The following is a 17,924-nucleotide window of genomic DNA, read 5'->3' as shown; positions in this document are numbered from 1 at the left end:
TTATATATATTGTAAAATTGTAATATGTTTTTTGTAACTACTGAGAAAGTGGAGGACCACGTTAAGGACTCTCACCTACGTCATTAATGTACATTTTGTTCATATCGTAAGTGTAGACGTGCGCAAACAAAGTTTCTTTAAATATTCTTAGATTATTATATTTTATATAAAAGATGCGTTAGTTATTGATTACTTAGTAAGTAAGCGGAAAAATGTTAGGGAGAGGATATGTCTTTACCTCGTACTTTTACTCTTCGTTTAAACTTCTTGTGTCTACAGCTCTGGGATTGTATCGTAATCGTCCATATCAATGCTTGATCTATAAAAATGTAATCATGAAACAGAACATGTTCCATCAATGTTATAGTCACGTAATATTGGATATCAGGGCATTCAGGGAGATAATGAGAAAAAATAAACATAACGAAGATGAAATGATTAATCGTTTCGGCACCAATGAAATATAATTTGTCATTTTTGATTTATTGATCTCCTCTTACATGTTTTTTTCCACAGATATACATGTGTTACAACACTCACTATTATCGGAGATTAACATAGTATACAAACATATACAACGTGCGAACTATGCGTGAGAATTTCCCGTTTTTTTTTTCTTTTTCGTAACTCGTTCTTAGGCTGGAATATATTATCGATAATTCTACTGGGATACGTCACATCGACCATTGATTCTGGAATGTCTTTGCGAAACAAAGTAGCAAAACGCGCATCGAGGAGAACTAAAGAAGCAAATATCACGTTTCAAGCATTGTTTAATAATCACGACGGATGCGTTAAATATTTCTGTTGTAGGATATCGAAATAAATATGCCACGTAATATTAAACGTGACTCATTGTCAGAGTTGCCTGGCACTTCGGTGACAGACCAGCATGAAAATTAGATAAGATAGTAAAATCTAAAAAATATTATATGGTAAAGTGTAGCCGCTAAAATTCTATCTCAATTCTTATTTACCTTACTTCGCAACTACCCTTGAATTAAATACGAAAAAAAGAAAGAAAAAAGCGGTATTAGTATACTACATGCACCAAGGAAGATTTTCTTGAATAATACTATCATCAAGCAAAGATACGCGACACTTGATCTTTGCACTCCCAAGGACTTCTTTAAAAATGATCAACGAATCGCAATATACAGTGAACGTTGGACTTTTGAACGAAACAAGTATATATGTAGCTATATATATATATATATACATACATACTTATATACAGCTATATATATATATATATATATATTAGCCGCTATATATATATATATATATATATATATATATATATATATATATATATATATATAGCTGTATATAAGTATGTATGTAGCTGGATACTCGGACGATTGATACGATTCTCGATAAGTAGCAGTAAAATTCTTTTTCAGCCTATTAAGAATTGCTTCGAGCAACTTTGTCAAGTTGCGGCTAATAAACTGCCGGATGATTTAAAATTATAATTACTCGTTAAAAACTCGTTAGACTTTCTTTTTATAAGACATCGTCAACTTTTAATTATACTCCGCCTGAACTTTTAACAACTCGTTAATATTTTTGTCATTGTAATTGCTGCATGTAAATAGATTGTTTGCCGTAACTAATTCAAATCTTTCCATTTCCCATTTCAATTGAAACAATCTGTAACTTCAGAATCATTTTAAAACCTCTATCTCCGTATAAATTTTGTTTAAGCCTAAATTTGAGAAGAAAAGAAATATGCAAATCTGTTGGAGTGCAAAGTTCAAACTGTAGTAAGAGCTGAAATAAAAAATATAAAAATTCGACGAATTATTTCTTTGGTTTTCTTTGGTAATAGTTAGGAAACAAAGTTTCTCAAAAAATATAACAATAATCCAAGCCTGTCGAAGTTCGTTTGCGTTTCTTCAGTTTCAAACATTTTTTCTCTCTCATTCATCCTCTCATCCTTCCTCTCTTGCCAACGTATATAAAATATGTATCGATTATTTTGATTTCTCCTTATAAATTCGCCCTCGTAACCGCGAGATACTAATTTGGAAGTTTCGCGGCCGATAAGATCATCTATACTCTGCGAAACCATAGAAAAATGCTAATCGTTTGGATCAATCGTTTTACGATCTAACTTCGATCTTTCCGCCTCGCATTGTTTTAAAATAAATCATTACATCAACGAACGCGTTGTAAAGAACAAAATTTATAATACAAGATTCGTATAACATTCGAATATACAATGTGTCCTCTGTGATTAATGGTACGGCCAGGAAGAGGATGATTCTACATAAAAAATAATTCGAAAATCAGCCACTTCATGGTGGTACCAATTCGTAAAATGCGTTCTTCGATATTTCGATCTAGACGTAGAATTAAAAAATTATCGTCCAATTGACACTGTAGCTTTTAATTTACATATGTTGCCACGTGCTCGCATGACCATTGACATCGTTTCGAAACGACACTCGCAAATTGACCGCATCAAGTACCAAAGCATAAGTCGTTTCCATCGTCATGTCATTAAATCGAAATAACGCACCGCCAAAGTTAATACGCAACATCCACAGCGGCTAGGATTGTCGCGGATATTGCAAAATTATAACTGTAGCCATAATAGTAGACACGCAACCTGTGAGATACGAGTAAAATGACGCTATTGTAAGAAAGTAGCAGCGTTGTATGTAATAAAAATAGTATACAAACGGATCCTTAATGATTGTAATGATCTTGATTCACGGAAACTGTTTAATAGCCTGTAACGTAAGATAGTATAGTCTTTTTCTAAGCTTCAATGGAGATAATAATTTAACAAAGGTTTGAAAGTTTAAAGCTGACAGAAGCAGTTCTATGGTTAGCTGGATGAAATTATTTTTCCCTTCAGCCTACTTCCGTTTCTGTAAGTTCCCATAAAAGTGGAAATCATAATCTGTTACAATTGGTAACGTGCCAGTATCAAACAGAGTTTCTATTTTCTTTTCTTTTTTTTAAATATTTGAATACATGCTTTTCGACAAGCTTCTGAATTCTTGTGAAATTTTAACGATAAAGAAGATGATGTCATGCGAAATTTAATTGGTAACACGACCCGTCCGTGAATTTCTGAATAAATTGTTTATATGACGTAACTTTGTTTACAATGATCGTACGAGTTGACACCATTTTCTCTAACATTAATAGTGCAAAAAGATGTATCAAATTCTAACGTTGAAAAATACGGTCCGAGTACAAAAGAACGGAATCAAAAAACTTTTTTTTTCGTTTTAAAACAAGCAGTGCTGGGGAAATAATGTTCGAACAGAGAAACATTCCAATTGATCAGCGATCATAACGTTAGCAACAATAAGGTCCTCGCTAGGAGTCATACTTTGTATGGTAATTTTAATGACATAGTGTAAATACTTGCTGCAGCGATAAAATAAATGAATACTAACCACTAGAATTGGCAAATGAATATAAAATATACATAGGCATACGTATATTTTTGTACGTTTTCTTCTTTTTTCAGGCTTATCTTAATAACAACACTATATTACACGCTTTATGATCTCTCAATGTTGTATTTCAAAAAAAAGCAATTCCAATTACAGCACATCTTCTCAAGTGTTTGCATCTTATATCAAAACAGGTACAACAAGTTCTTGCTTTTTAATATTTAAAAAATATAAGAGAAACTTCCTATCCTTATATAACCCCTAAGATTTTTATTCAGTTCTCTCCTATTTGCATAATATTAAAACAACAGATAGTAGAAACGAAATAAATAATAGCTCTTCATAAAGAATTGACAAATAGAAGTAAAATAGTTAATCATACATTATATATAAAAATTCTCATAAAATAAACGATCGTACAATAAACAAGACCCTTCCTCCTAAATGGTGTCCAATCCTAAACATTTCCAATTGTTATAGTACATTGGTTTATACTAAAAAAAAAACCTTAGGTATTTCGGAAAGTTCACAACTATTTCTTATGATCGACGTTAAGTTCCATTGTTCTTCAATTTCGCCAGAAACTTTCCAAACAACCCAACAAAAGGAAAAGATAACAAATCAATCTATTCCTTCGCTCCATTCGCTCGTAAAGAATTTCAATTGAGAAAAAGAATCGACACTCGTAAGATCTACAATTCTCAAGTGATTCGTAAGGGTTTGACCAAACCTCCCCAGCACTGCGATAAACGGAAATCCTAGTCGCGGCTGGTCGCGCAACCGATCAGGACGTTCTCGCGCATACTAAAGCTCTGAATGTTCTCGTAGGCGTGTACGTTCTTGTTGTTGTTGATGTAGCTGTTGATGTTGTTGCTGTTAGCCGTGCTACTAACGCGACTGGCGCCGTTACTACCGCGATTGTTAGTAGCAGTATTAGTACGTTTAGCAGTAAGGCAGGGGCCGCATCGGATTGGCATGGGTCGAGCAGCAACGAGACAGTCAATTATCTGTCTTACAGTAGGCATGCAGGTTTTGCTGTACCCTGGAAAACACATATCACATGCTCCATCAGAACCGAACCACACATCGACTTCTATCACGCCATCGGGGGTTTATTTCGCTTGTCTCGTCTTCCTTTTTACGATGATCATTGCGCGGCGACCACCGTTTTCGAATTTTGGCCAAAAATTGAGAAAGAGACGTTTCCGTCGAACACGATTCCTATACACCGACACGTATAAATTTGATGAAATTTGGCATCCATCGCGATTTGATTAAAGGAAAATCTAAAAAGAGGGCTCGGGCGTATTTCCGTAACGATCGAATAAAGATCTATAGATTTGGAGTGGAGTGCTGTAACGTGACACGTGGATTTTCTGAAACTCGAAATCGATCGAACGCTGGTTTAGCTAAGGAAGATACGAGAAGAGAGTTTGGAGAGATCTTTTAATAATCGCGGAACAGCGGATATGTATATTGGAGTTGCAGATATGAAGAATCTTCTTTGTTTTTGGAATAGGGACTTAGACGAATGTAAAATATGGACCTGTGATGGAAGACAAAATTACGACAGTTTGATTTGGTGACTCAAGTGTCGGGATCTTTGATCTTCGTCCTTCCTTTCCTATTGATTAAGGAAGATTAATTTCTAGATTCTTATGGAAATTATATTTCTTTTATTTCTTTAGATTGTTTTTTGCCTCTTTTTAGATAACCCTTGCGTTTTCGACATGATAGCGTTAACAAGTGACATTAACGTTAACGTATCTCGAGATCTCTTAAGTAATAGTGAATATCACGCGTAATCTGTAACGTTACTTAAAAATACTAACAATACCAAATGCTTAATATATGATAGGATTATTTAAAAAATTGAACAGTAATACTGATCTGTACACAGTCAAATTGTACGCCTTCTTCTCTTTCTTCAATTTTTCAGGGAACACTTCACGGTACAAATACGAATGAGAGAAACGGTTTAGACAACGAGGATTTTTATTCGACAAGCGATTGCATGATAGAAGTCGTGATGGCCAAACACATTTCACATGTCTCACGAAATAATCGAAAAATACAGACAACAAAGAAACGAACGATACAGGAATAGAAAAAAGAAGCGGAATTGGTCCAAAAAGATACAAGGGTGGCCTAGAGCCGTTTTAGTCGCACTTAGGAAGCACTTTTACATGAATTGTAAACAATGAATACCGTTAGCTTGAGCATATTTCTCGCCACCTTCGTCTATCTACGTTACTATACAAATAACAAGAGCGGAACAACAGTTTGCTCGAAAGGGGAGGGGGGATGTGTAAAAGAATTAGGCTTGCGCATCAAGACTAAAGAAAAAGAACAGGGCTGTGATAGAAGGGAGGATGATGGTGTGTGTTCGAGAACAAAACAATTTGTCCTTATCGACTAAGAAAAAAAGAATGAAAGAAAATGTAAAAAAGTATCGCATCTCGCAAAATCATTCGCAGACACGATGCACCTTGACAATGGCTCGCCAAAATAGGCGCGATTGCTGGCAGAAGAATGGAAAATTAGGCACTATGAAAATACAGATAATACGCCTAAGAAGCTCAGCCATTATATCAAACAACGATTCGTTTCCATTGCACCTAAGCGTATTTACAATCGAGTCTTGAGACTCTCGTTAACGATTAATCTGAGCAAACGTTTGATAATAAAAATCTTGTAAAAGAAAGAAAGAAGGAGAGAGAAAAAAAAGTATCGATCGTAAAAGGAAAGATATTTGTCAGAGATTTCTCTGTATATTCTTCTCCTTCCAAGAACGATTTCATCACAGTTAGATGCAGTGGAGTGGTTGATCAATATTTGGAAAAAATATTCGCTAAAAGATAGCAATTACGATCGCTGGATGGATTTCTCTAAGCGAGACTTACGACAAAAAGAGAGGCGCATGACACCGTGCATACAGGATACAAAAAGATACGAAAGAGAGAGATTGACTTAAAAAAAAAAGAGAAAAAAATAGAAATACGAATATACGCATAAAAATTACGCATTATGCTCGATGAGCGACAGTGACGGAATCGAGGGACGTTCCTCGTTTTCTCTCCCTTCTCGATCTCCCTTTGAATCGCTTTTGTTGAAAAAATATCAACGATTTCAAACTATCATACACAGAGCTATACCGTTCGAAAGAGTAAAAAACACGATGTCTAAAAAGATATTAAAAGACAATTGGCACGTTCTCAATAAAAATTATTTGGCAGAGGTGTAATGTATGTATGTATGTGTAAACCGTAATCAATTAATTAATTGTTATATCGTCAGATTCGTCGCGCAGAAAGGCAGTCACTAAATTCGCGAATAATTCATTCTCGTGAAATTTCGTATTCCAAACGAAATTGCACGTCCTCTTTATCGTTTCATCTGACCCCCTTTTTTTTCTTTTGATCCCCTTCTTCCTTTGCACACGACGAAAGGTAAACTGAGATCAGCGGATTCCATTAGAAGCGACATTAATTAATCACGGCCTCCCCGATCGATGTACCGCAGCCCATCGTAACGCATCGCTTACGTAGTTTATATGTATAGAATACTTTATGGTTAATCGAAACCATTCTTTATTCTCTTCGTATAATATTGACGAGTTAATTGTAGGATTGTCTCGATAATTTACTGTTCTCGATGCTCGTGCGTTGTCCAGAACTCATTTTTCTTCCACAATAGTTTGTAATCTTCCTTTTATTTCATATTTATTTGAAATTTATCGAGCTTTTTTCTTTAATATTTCCTTCCAACGCACGCGACAACGAAACACCCCGTGATTCATTTAATTTGTTTAATCACGCTCAACAGCAGCGACTGTTAGTTCAGTTCGTTATAACGCAATAATAATAATATACATATATAATATCGTTTTCTCTGGTTGTATTCCTATCCTAAAGGAGTTCTCCAAGGCCTGTGTACTCTTGTATGCATATCGTTTTAGAACTCTTATCCTTCTATTCACGACGAACAACGTGCGGCTCAACAATGTCACGCTTTGAGATCTTGCTCCATTTTCTCTCTCTTTTTATGCAATATTTTTTTGGCGGATTTTCGTAAAGAGTCTCGGTCGCGTGAACATCATCGTTATTAATTAAATAGAATCTGTGAGTAGGATCAAATCTCGTAACATTTGGCGTTCCTCTTTCTCTCGGAAAAGAACCTCTTTCCCGAGTTATAAATATATAATATGTATATGTATATATATATTTCTTTTTCTTCTTTCCTCTTTATATAGATACGTATATTCGTTAACTAAGTTTCTATTATAATGTGAAAAATCTTGTATCTGTTGAAGACGATATATCGGTCAGAATTATCACAAGAGAGTCGATAAGTCTGCATCCTAAGGTTTGCAGTTAGCCTAACAAGAGTTCAAACTAATTTGTGTCGTGTATAATAATAATATATGTATATATTTCTTGCAACATTTTTCTTTAACTAACGTGAGCGATTTCCTTCGAACAAATTACGTTCCTCCAAATTCGTTGAATTTTTATATCGTCATTCTAATTTCATTATAGAGCGGTTTCCTTTTCGCTAATTATCTTAATTCCATGCTTGGTCAGGATCATCTTTACAGTTTCGTTATCCCTGACTTTAGGCTTCTCTATCCAGTTTATGTCATCTTGCGTCTCGTCCTCCCTTCCTAAACTTTCCACCAGAGAATCCAAATTGTCCGTGGACGAATCTACGTATCGAACATTGTCCGCCGATCTCTGCAACGATTTGCATCTTCTGGAGCTTCTAGAAGCGCGTATGTTATCCGCTGAGCCGATCAGCTTGCTGTTCTTAGGCCTCAGAACTTTGTCATTGTTTCTGGAAGATGTTCTGGCTGATTGAAGATTATCCACCGAGGAATAACGTCTCTTATCTTGAGAAACGTTGACAGGATCCTCGGCTGGTTTTTTTCTAAATAACGATCCCTTGCGATTCATGCGCCTGGAATTACTAGACAGGATAGCCAACTCGTCTTTAGGAATAAAATATTTATCGCGCGATTTCTTTTTAATAACAGCCGAATCGGAGATATTGAAAGACTTGGAAAATTGTATTTCGCTTATTTGATCGCTAAACTTTCGATCGTCCATCGACTCTGGTCCGCTCTGGAACCCACAGTTCTCGATCTCGAAGCTGTCATCGTCCAGAGACGGATTAGTCGCGATACTGTCGCCGATTCTGGAACTGTTCTTAGGAAGACTTCTCGAGGAAGACTCGAACGCCCGACTATGAGTCAAATCTCTTGGATCCCTGATAGAGTACGATCTTGGCTCTTGGTCGGGGTTGAAAGTGGCACAGATCTCGTTGCAGATCTCACAAACCTCGCATAGCTGATCGCAGTCGGTCGTGGAGGAAATGAGTTTCCGATCCAAGGTGTCAGTCGATTCTTGCAGATTCCAAGAACTACAAATATCGCATTCCGTAGAATCTTCGTCGACGATGGAACTGCAATTGGAACGTAGGATTACTTCTTCTGTTCCCATTATCTCTTCCGTCCTTAAAGACAACTCGTTCACGTAGCAGCAGGCAGAGCAGAATTCGTCGGTCTGCATGTCTAGTTCGTTCGCCGTGATCAGCTGAGACGTACTGTCCGCTTTGGAAGGATCTTCGTAACACACTTCCTGGATCTTCTTAATGGACTCGCAGCTCTTCGATTTCTTCGAGAACGTTTCCTCAGTCTTCGATCTCCTTCTAGAAATCGTCCTCGAATCGTTCGTGGCGATCACCGAATCGAGACTTCCTTTTAATGATGCGTCATATCGTTTCACTTTCTTGGTTCTTTCATCGCTGATCATGGACTCGTGAATCTTCGATCGAGATTTGCTCTCTCTTTTAGGACTCTTTGATCTCGACGAAGAAGCATTCGAGACAGTCTTATAGAACGTTTCTTCCGATTGCGTGCCCGAGTCGACGCTCTTTTCTATTGTTTCGCTCTCTTTCACTCTTTTCTCGTCACTTTCATTATGTATTCTCATCTGACCGTTCTTTGTCTTCCTGGGACTCTTGCGCGCGTTCACCACTGACTTCACATACTTACCATCTATCTCTAGGCTTACGTCCCTCTTCGAGGACTTGTCATCTAAGGCCAACGAGTCATCGGAGGCTTCTCTCACGATCTCCGTTCCATCATCGACTATCTCTTGTATCTTTACGGTGCTCTCTTCGCTAATGGACGACGGAACAGGCGACTGCACCAAAAGACTCAATTTATCGATACTTCCATCCGACTCGCCTTTGTATATCGTGATCTCGCCTTTACCCTGTACCCCGTTCTCTTCAACAATCAACGTCGTACCTTCCTTGTCGAAAGGATTATGAATCATCGCGCTAACTAACACTAACACCTGCGTGTTTGAGCATCGAACGCTATCGTTAGGAAAGCCGTCCTGATCGCAAACCTCGTCGCTTCTCTTTGGATCAGGGTTTTGTTTTTTGCGCGATAGACTTTCCTGCTGACTCTCTATAGAGTCGTTCGATCGTTGTTTACCTAACCAAGAATCTTTATGCTTGTCTTGGACTTCGTCTTCGACTGTGTCGTCCAAGCCGTACCGCGTGAGCCTGTAGTCCTCCTTGTCCACGCTAAAGTCGGATAAAGCGCCTTCGTGGCGTCCTCCACCATTGTCCATAGCGGACATCGTCGAGGACGAGACAGTCGAAGATGAAATCGACGATCTAGCTTCGCGATTCATGACTCTACTTCCTCCTGATTCTACATCAATGACGTCATACTGGACTCGAAGTCTGTTACTAGTCTCTGACGATTTAGCTACGCTATTTTTCGCCTCGATTGACGGCTTCGTATTAAGTTTGACGAGATTCTCGCGTTTCGACGAGGTGGCGACACCCGGGGACACCTCTTCCAATTGACTCGATCGGGGCTGTACCCTGACCACCTTTCTAACCTTCCTATCATCGTCAACGAAACCTACCTCGTCGAGGATCTGCGACTCGCCGGTTTCGGTGGCGATGATCTGTTTCGCGAGACCTGGATACGCGGCCTTCGCGGTCGTTATATGTTTGGCGTTGCCGTTCTCGGCAACGAGAGCGCTAATGAATTTCTCGCGCGCCTCCTCGAGGCCACCGCAGCTGGCGTGACGGGAGGCCACGCAAGCCATGTTTGTTGCGTTCTGGATATTCTTACGCAGAACGGTATCAGGCACATCGATGGATATAATTTCGATCGGACTCGGGGAGTCCATGGTAACGTCGCTAGGCGACGGCGTGAGAAAGGTGCTTTGATACTTGGAATCAATGGTCAAGTAATTATTCGCGTTGGGCGAGGTCAGTTCCAACTTACTTCAGTGTCCAAGTAGATTGGCAGCGTGAAAAACAAGACACTATTTTTTATATGGTCTTCGTTAACTCGATGCTTGGTAGAAGTCCGATTCAGGGAAAAGTTCCACTAATTTTTTTTATCGAACCACATCTTGACGTCGAGATATTTATGTCACATTTATGTAAATTCGTTATTTAATTTCCTTGTTTAATTATGTTCTGAATGGTAGAGGGAATTGAATGAAGCAAGAAAAATTACCTTTATCCGTGAATCGATACTTTTCCCACGATTAGCAAATTGAATACAATTTAAATTAAATAAAAAAAAAAATGCAGTTGTTAAAATTTATTTGTAATTACAGTCGAGTTACTAGGAAATAGATCTGATTAGATGTACATAATAAATAAAAAATTCTTAGACTAGACTAATATATTGCTGCATATTTTTTATACGAAATGTGTTAACCCTTTTAACACTCAATAAGTTCTTTTCAGAATTGTTTGGCACCTGTTGCTTTATGAGTATTTATCGAATAAGCAATTCGAAAAATTTATAAGAATACAGTATTTTTAGCGTTGAAATATTTTTATCGACTAGATCTAATATCTAATTCTAAGTTACATTATATCGCCCATGTATGTTTGGTAATCATATGTATTTTGTGAAAAATACATTATTATATTTTCTTATAAAATAAATCTATATACTACCAATTATTTTTTTAACATTCTTTATATTATTTACAAAATATTTAAAAAACTATTTTGTAGAGAACAAAAATTCCATATCTCCTTTCTTATTCAACATTCAAATATTTATGTATTTAAAAACCAATATATTGATTATTATAATCCATCTTATGTTATGCATTCATGTTATTGAGTAATAACAGGGTTAAATTTTAATTATAAAATACACAACTGTGTATGTGTATGACTGTACACAACAACTTTACAACATCTTAGATCAACCAATTCTGTATGTTCTAAACTCACCAACTATGAGGAATATGAATGCTATAAAAATATATTCTTTTCGTACAAAATACATAAAAATAAATTTCTGTTTAAATCTACTGGAAGACATACTATTAAGTTCCCACTAGTTAAGTGAACTATCGTTTCAGTGAAATTATGTTTAAACTCACATTGTCGATGTTGTTGACTTTGCATCATAAATTCCTTGTTTATAGACATAATCAATCACAGAATCTTGTACGAGATACCTGACACTCTCACCTCGTTTCAATGCTCTCCTTATTCTAGTTGAGCTAACTTCATTTGGAATCCATTCAGTTACTATATATATATTGTGCTGTATAGAAATTAATTATAAGAATACTAGGTTGATGTAAAAGATACATAACAATTGTTGATAAGACAATTACCATATACTTGGAAAGAATATCTGAATCATATATGAACTTATTTGGATTAGAACCTTCCCTTGTAATAACTACCAAACCATATTCTCCAACAATTGCATCGATCTGCAAATATAAAATTATAAAAACTTCCTTTAATTATCAAAACATTATAAATAGCAAAATAAGATAAATAAAAGTGTTACTTACGTCTTCTTCAGCCCAAAGATCATAAGTTCCAAAACTTTCTAATAGATCGGCACCACACAATAATTTAATTTGGATTGGAGTGTGATCAGAACTATTTTTTACATTTTCTGGAATCCATTCCAGATCCTCCGTTGATACATTATGTTTAACATTAGTCCAGTCAAATACCACAGAGTTCAATAAATTTTGATGGTACTGTAAACTTAGTCTAGTCTTTGTCCAACCATTCTGTCTAGTTTCCCAAGTGCTAAGTCGAATCCATTCGCTGTTTTGTAAAGCTAATCTCAGCATAGCACATCTGTGCGTTGCGCTTGCCAGTTCTTTCTTAGCATATGCATCATGTACAGGAGATATAACACCGCCAACCACAATATGCGTTCCCATTCTGTGAAGATGATCTCTGGCAATTTCTGTAAATTTCCAATAAAAGGTTACTACATTATCAAAAGAAAATCACATCTAATATTTCAATTGTGAAACAATTTCTATGAAAGATAGAATTGTATGAATAATTTGAACTTGTTTATTAATACAAAATTTTATTTGCAAATCTGATTAAAACTTCATATCCTAAATAATTCTTATTTGTGAACGTTGACAACACCAATTCGGATTGTTTACACAGTGTTATCTTAACAATGTTCTGATTCGTTCAAATAATCAACAAATCTTAAATGACGTAAAATTCGTCTACTATATTGTACACGAACTGAAGAATTTTGTGTTTATATGAAGGCTCGATATTGATTAGAAGGAATGATATATATGTACCAAACATTCTTAAATGCATATTGGTTGGAGGGTTATAACTGCCACACGACATAAGAATAACACGCGTTGGTGCCATTTTTTCTTCTTTTGTCCCGCAGCATGTGATGACAGCACGTTTACTTGACTGCTGGAACTCTCTTCTTGTAGTTTTGTATAACCAGGACACGGAACATTTAGATTGAATAATAGTACGAGGTAAATCGTTACGCGAGACACCGTAACATCCAACCACACTGTACGGACTGCACACTGGCTGATGTTTCAGCCATATTTGAGACGGCGCTACTACAGGAGTCAATTGAGATATTGTTTTCAACATGATTGTCTTAAATAATCTTTAAAACTTGTCAACTTTTACATATTGCATAATCTTTATATTTTATCAGTTTTTATATAAGCCAGCAACTACTGTAGTCAATGAGGAGATTTCAAAACGATAGTCAATTATTAATTTGATGTACGTCGAAATATCACCCTGTCTTTTCAAGAGGCTCTTCGAAACGATCTACTGTATTGACTTAATAGAGTATATAATTTGTATCGATATCCTAATTTATCTATATCAAGACGTTTATCAATCTATTTATTATGTAAAAAAACCAATACAAACAGACTTTAGGCATATAGAAAGTTTTAAATCTACGAAAATTATATGTAAGTATTAGTAATAAATAACTTTAGAAGGTTAAATAATTTTTCTATATAGAAATAATAGACCTAAAATAATTTATTGGGCTATTGGAATGTTTGATGCTAACAAGAATTGTGCTAATATAGTGCAAAAACAATAATTACGTAATAATGCAAATGATATTGAATGTTTAATTTTCAATTACGTGTTCCTAAATCATTATACATATTTAAACATACATAGGTTATAAAATGGTATCGTAAATTTTATATCATAAACGTGGAGAGTATTTTGACATGTAATTATTATTTATTGAGTATTATATTAATTTCAATATCTTTCTCCTTCCCTAATATTGTTATGCTTAACCAATACTGATTAACAATTTAATTAATTACATAGGAGCATGTCATGTGTAATAGTTTGTCTTTTCTAGCTAATTAATAATTCTTGCTGATATTATATTTTATTAATAATTTGTAACATATTAAATGAGTTTTACAATATATTATGAATATAATACATTTCTTAAGTTCTATTTATTGAGGAATTACTTTTATTTGATTCAAGTATTCAGTAAAAAATATGGCGCGAGAACATTTCGAAGGCGCCAAAGTACAATCGATATTATCGATGTCTGCGATACATTGGAGGGACAGCTTCAGAATGATCAAAGAATTGAATGTGCGATTCATCGTATCGTCAGAAAATTTTTGAGTACGTATTTTTACCTTTTTTTTTTTTGCATGTTATATGAAAGTAATAGCATTTTATTGTTAATACATTGTTACTTTATTATCCTTTCATAACGAAATGTAACATAAATGTGGACTATTTCTTTCTTTATTTAAAATCAATATGTTAACCGCGTAATAAATTCACTAAAACTTAAAATCTTATAGAGTTGACTTTTTGAATTCTGGAACATTCTAATTGTATTAAATTTCCTAACAGATTCCTTGTGTGATATATGTACATCGTTCAACTGAGACTATTATGAATGTATCTTCAGCATGAGTCAGCAACGTCAGTAATATTAGCGGCAGAAAGGTGTTCTTGATTATTCTGCGATAGGTGAGTCGTAAATTTTCCACGCCAAGAAATTATGGCTTGGCAAAGTTGGCTATGAGATTGAATAATTGTAAAACGCTTTCTAAACGAAATATCTACGAGACAATATCAATCTTTGAAGAATTGTTCGATAATTTTTTTTCTTAACAACAAAATAATATAAAAACAGTTCAATTACCATTTACTGGTGTCTAAATGGTAAGTTAATAAGTATTTATTACATTATAAGTATAAGTATTTAACATTTCAGTGTTATAATATATAGGACATACACCAACAGTCCATAAAATATGCAGAAAGACCATAATACTATTCGGATAGTCGAATTGAACTTCTTGTTCGGTTGCTCTCCTCTGCTCTTTTCCCGTGGTGTCTGAATATGATTTGCAAAATAAGATAAACGCAAATATCGAATAGGAATATTTTGATATTGTCGATGAAGTTTATTGTTAAAGTATATAATTTCCCATATTATATACGATAATGATAGTAATCGTGGCTATACCACTGACTATACGTTCTCGGTTGACCTATTCTACTTTGACGAAGTGACGGAAATCATGGGAAGGATAGGTACACGTCCCTTGTATACCCCTTCCACTGATGGATTTAGTAGTAGAGGATGCGTTAAGCGAGACACTGTTTACTTATTCTCATTCTGTCAACTGCCCAGAATAGCTTTTTATTTTGTGTGCTTTTCAGCGAAATCATATTTTTCAAAATTTTCATTTACATTATTGTTACGTGGGATTTACTTCAAAGAGTATTTCCATTTAAATTCTAAAATACCAAAATATCAACGCGTAGATATTGTAGCTGCACAAAATTGAAAATTTACTTCATTTAAAACAATTAGTGAATTAATTGAGGGCATAATTTCACTGTTATTGGGAAACTAAAGTTCTTACCTTCTAATTTTTTATATATGCAAATGTATTAGTACAATGTGAGAAGCTATATTGGTATTATCATTTAAAATAGGAAAATTCTTGTCCTCTTTAGTATACTAAAACGTCCATGGTCTAAACAGGATTCTAATTGAAGAAACATGTAAGTTCAACTATCGTTACAGGTTTTCAAATTTCGCTCTTTTCATCCACAAAGATCTATTTTCTTCAATTTTCTCTTCAAAAATCAAGCAAGCAACTTCTACATAGACTCGACCACTCTACTGGCCAATCTCCTTTCCACTTACAACCTTTTACCAAACATCATTTTTCACATTTTCAGAAATCAAGTCCGTGAATTCTCAAGCACACATGTAATCCAACAAATGCATCCTTCTTTCATCAAGATCCAATTCACTCTTCCGTTGTATCTTCATCTTCGCCTACACACTTTCGACCAGGTAGACTCGTCCTTGGCGGAAGGGTGGTATCGGCCATGCGGAAACGAGCCACGTGTCGTTAAGCAGCGCGTGCTCGTGATACATGGTTCCGCGAAACTCGGTCGCCCGGAGACCGAGGCTCGAAGGGCGTAGGTTGGCCGGATTTCGCTTGGAGGGTCCGATTGTACTCGGTGTCTCGTAATTAGTGGGGTGCGTAGCAACGCGTGCTTCACCGTCATTACGTCACAAACCTCGATACAGCATGGATCACGATTCCTTTGCGAGACACGTTGTGTGCTGGAGCTCGGTATAATGACGTCACTTCGTTCATTTTGCCCGGATCTTCTCTTCCATTCTGTTGATTCGGTCCGACGTCGAGCTCTCACACCTTCGAACTCGATTCGTTCTGCCAGACCTTATTACGTGCCGAGTCCTCACGGACTTTGCCTCGCAACTCGGAACACCAAAGTATGCATGTTTCCTTGAGATTGAAGCCGGGGATGAACCCTCGTTTTTGTCAGGAATTTCTCGTGGATCTCCTCTGCTCATCTCTCGGATTGCATTCCCTTCGAGGTGGAATTTGAATGAAACGAATATCGCTGTTAAGTTTGTTTCGGTTTCCAGGCGATTTTGATGTTTCCAAAGAAATATATAAGCACTTGGTGATACGCAGTTCATTGCTGATAGTTTTGGAGAATTATTGACAGGAATGAAATGGAATTTATTTGGGGATTGCGTCAAATGCTAAATATTAAACTTAAAGCGAAGGACACTTAAGATGAAATTACAAGAACTTACTCTAATCAAATGTATTTGATTCTATCTCTCATAGGAGATTTTATATAAGTAGTATATGTAATATATTATTTCAATGTGTTTTCTAGGAAGATTATTTTTTAATTTAGTGCCATTGAATATTTATTAAATCAAACAACGATTATTGTACGAACATAAGAGGTTTCATATTGTTTCACAAGTTTCTTGCCAGTAATAGTTGTTTCAGATATGTACTGTTTTTTTGAATACAGAGTATGTACATCATATCTCCTTAGAGATTATTTTATGTTTTAAAATCGGAGACTGCTTTTATTCGGCAATTAAATGCTTTAATTTTCTTATCTTATCATACGGAATCCTATGATTACATTTTTTAAATCTCACAAAAACATATGATTCCTGAATTACCTGCTTATCTTAATGAGTATTATTATCATCTATTTAGATCCAACAATTTTGTCAAATTTGGGGAAATAGAAGTATTATGATAACGTATCTCTTTTATAATCTTTTCTATGTATGTAAATATAATTATAATAACATTTTAATGCATTTCTGTTACCTTGATAAAACAGTACATAAATTAGTTTATTTACTTTCCTCAATGATGCGATTATGTAACTGCTATAGATTACTTTACTGCTCGGTCTTTCATGAATTAAACAACCGAATATTACAAAACACAAACACGTTTCCGCGGCAAAACGAAGCTATACATACGCTTAAGCCCGGATACACGCAACCACTTTCGGATAATTCAATAATCCAGCGTATTGGCAGGATAACAGGTCCGTGCGTGTTATCGTATCGGCACTGCAACTTGATTACGTCTCATAATAAATTGAAACCCTCATTTCTAGGAAAGAACGAGCGACGGTATCTGTAATTTTTGCCCACAAGTAAGAAATCAATACTCTGATACGGTTATAAATCCACAAGATGGCGACAGAACGCGCGTATCGTGTTTGATCTTTCGCGCTCGAAAGAGGACAGGGTGGTCGAAGAGGTAAATCGTTTCGAAGAACAAATAAAAACGCGAGATCGTCGCGCACGCCGATAGATAGCTT

At 35.7% G+C, this 17,924-nt stretch overlaps 1 protein-coding gene and 1 long non-coding RNA gene across 5 annotated transcripts; one reads left to right on the top strand and one right to left on the bottom strand.

Moving 5' to 3' along the window:
* Positions 1-185: 185 nt before the first annotated feature.
* Positions 186-13,385, bottom strand: Nmnat (nicotinamide mononucleotide adenylyltransferase). Of its 4 annotated transcripts, XM_069122723.1 has the most exons (6): positions 13,052-13,385; positions 12,281-12,690; positions 12,095-12,196; positions 11,855-12,021; positions 10,361-10,727; positions 4,289-4,458 (listed from the first exon to the last, which is right to left on the bottom strand). In XM_069122723.1, the coding sequence occupies exons 1-6, from the start codon at positions 13,368-13,370 to the stop codon at positions 4,429-4,431; spliced, it is 1,395 nt and encodes a 464-aa protein (XP_068978824.1). In that variant the 5' UTR covers positions 13,371-13,385; the 3' UTR covers positions 4,289-4,428. The 4 variants fall into 4 exon arrangements, with proteins under 4 accessions (XP_068978825.1, XP_068978826.1, XP_068978824.1 ...); XM_069122724.1 differs by lacking the exons at positions 4,289-4,458; positions 10,361-10,727 and adding an exon at positions 186-319; XM_069122725.1 differs by lacking the exon at positions 10,361-10,727 and having other exon boundaries at positions 4,268-4,458.
* Positions 13,386-13,511: 126 nt separating this feature from the next.
* On the top strand, positions 13,512-14,847 carry LOC138183802 (uncharacterized). The gene is made up of 3 exons (XR_011174155.1): positions 13,512-13,705; positions 14,253-14,399; positions 14,637-14,847. It is a non-coding gene; the product is annotated as an uncharacterized LOC138183802 (long non-coding RNA).
* Positions 14,848-17,924: the final 3,077 nt, after the last annotated feature.

The sequence above is a fragment of the Bombus flavifrons genome, chromosome 10 (assembly GCF_040668555.2).
Source record: "Bombus flavifrons isolate JBK064 chromosome 10, iyBomFlav1_principal, whole genome shotgun sequence".
Lineage (NCBI taxonomy): Eukaryota > Metazoa > Arthropoda > Insecta > Hymenoptera > Apidae > Bombus > Bombus flavifrons.
Note: the sequence above shows the minus strand (reverse complement) of the source record. Positions and strands in the feature narration are given on the sequence as shown.

What these genes read in the sequence shown, in the direction of transcription:
- Nmnat (XM_069122722.1), bottom strand. Translation starts at nt 13,370, where the DNA reads ATGTTGAAAACAATATCTCAATTGACTCCTGTAGTAGCGCCGTCTCAA. An exon ending in TATGCATTTAAGAATGTTTG is followed by an intron (nt 12,691 to 13,051) that starts GTACATATATAT and finishes GGAAATTTACAG; the next exon opens with AAATTGCCAGAGATCATCTT. An exon ending in ATCTTTGGGCTGAAGAAGAC is followed by an intron (nt 12,197 to 12,280) that starts GTAAGTAACACT and finishes TTATATTTGCAG; the next exon opens with ATCGATGCAATTGTTGGAGA.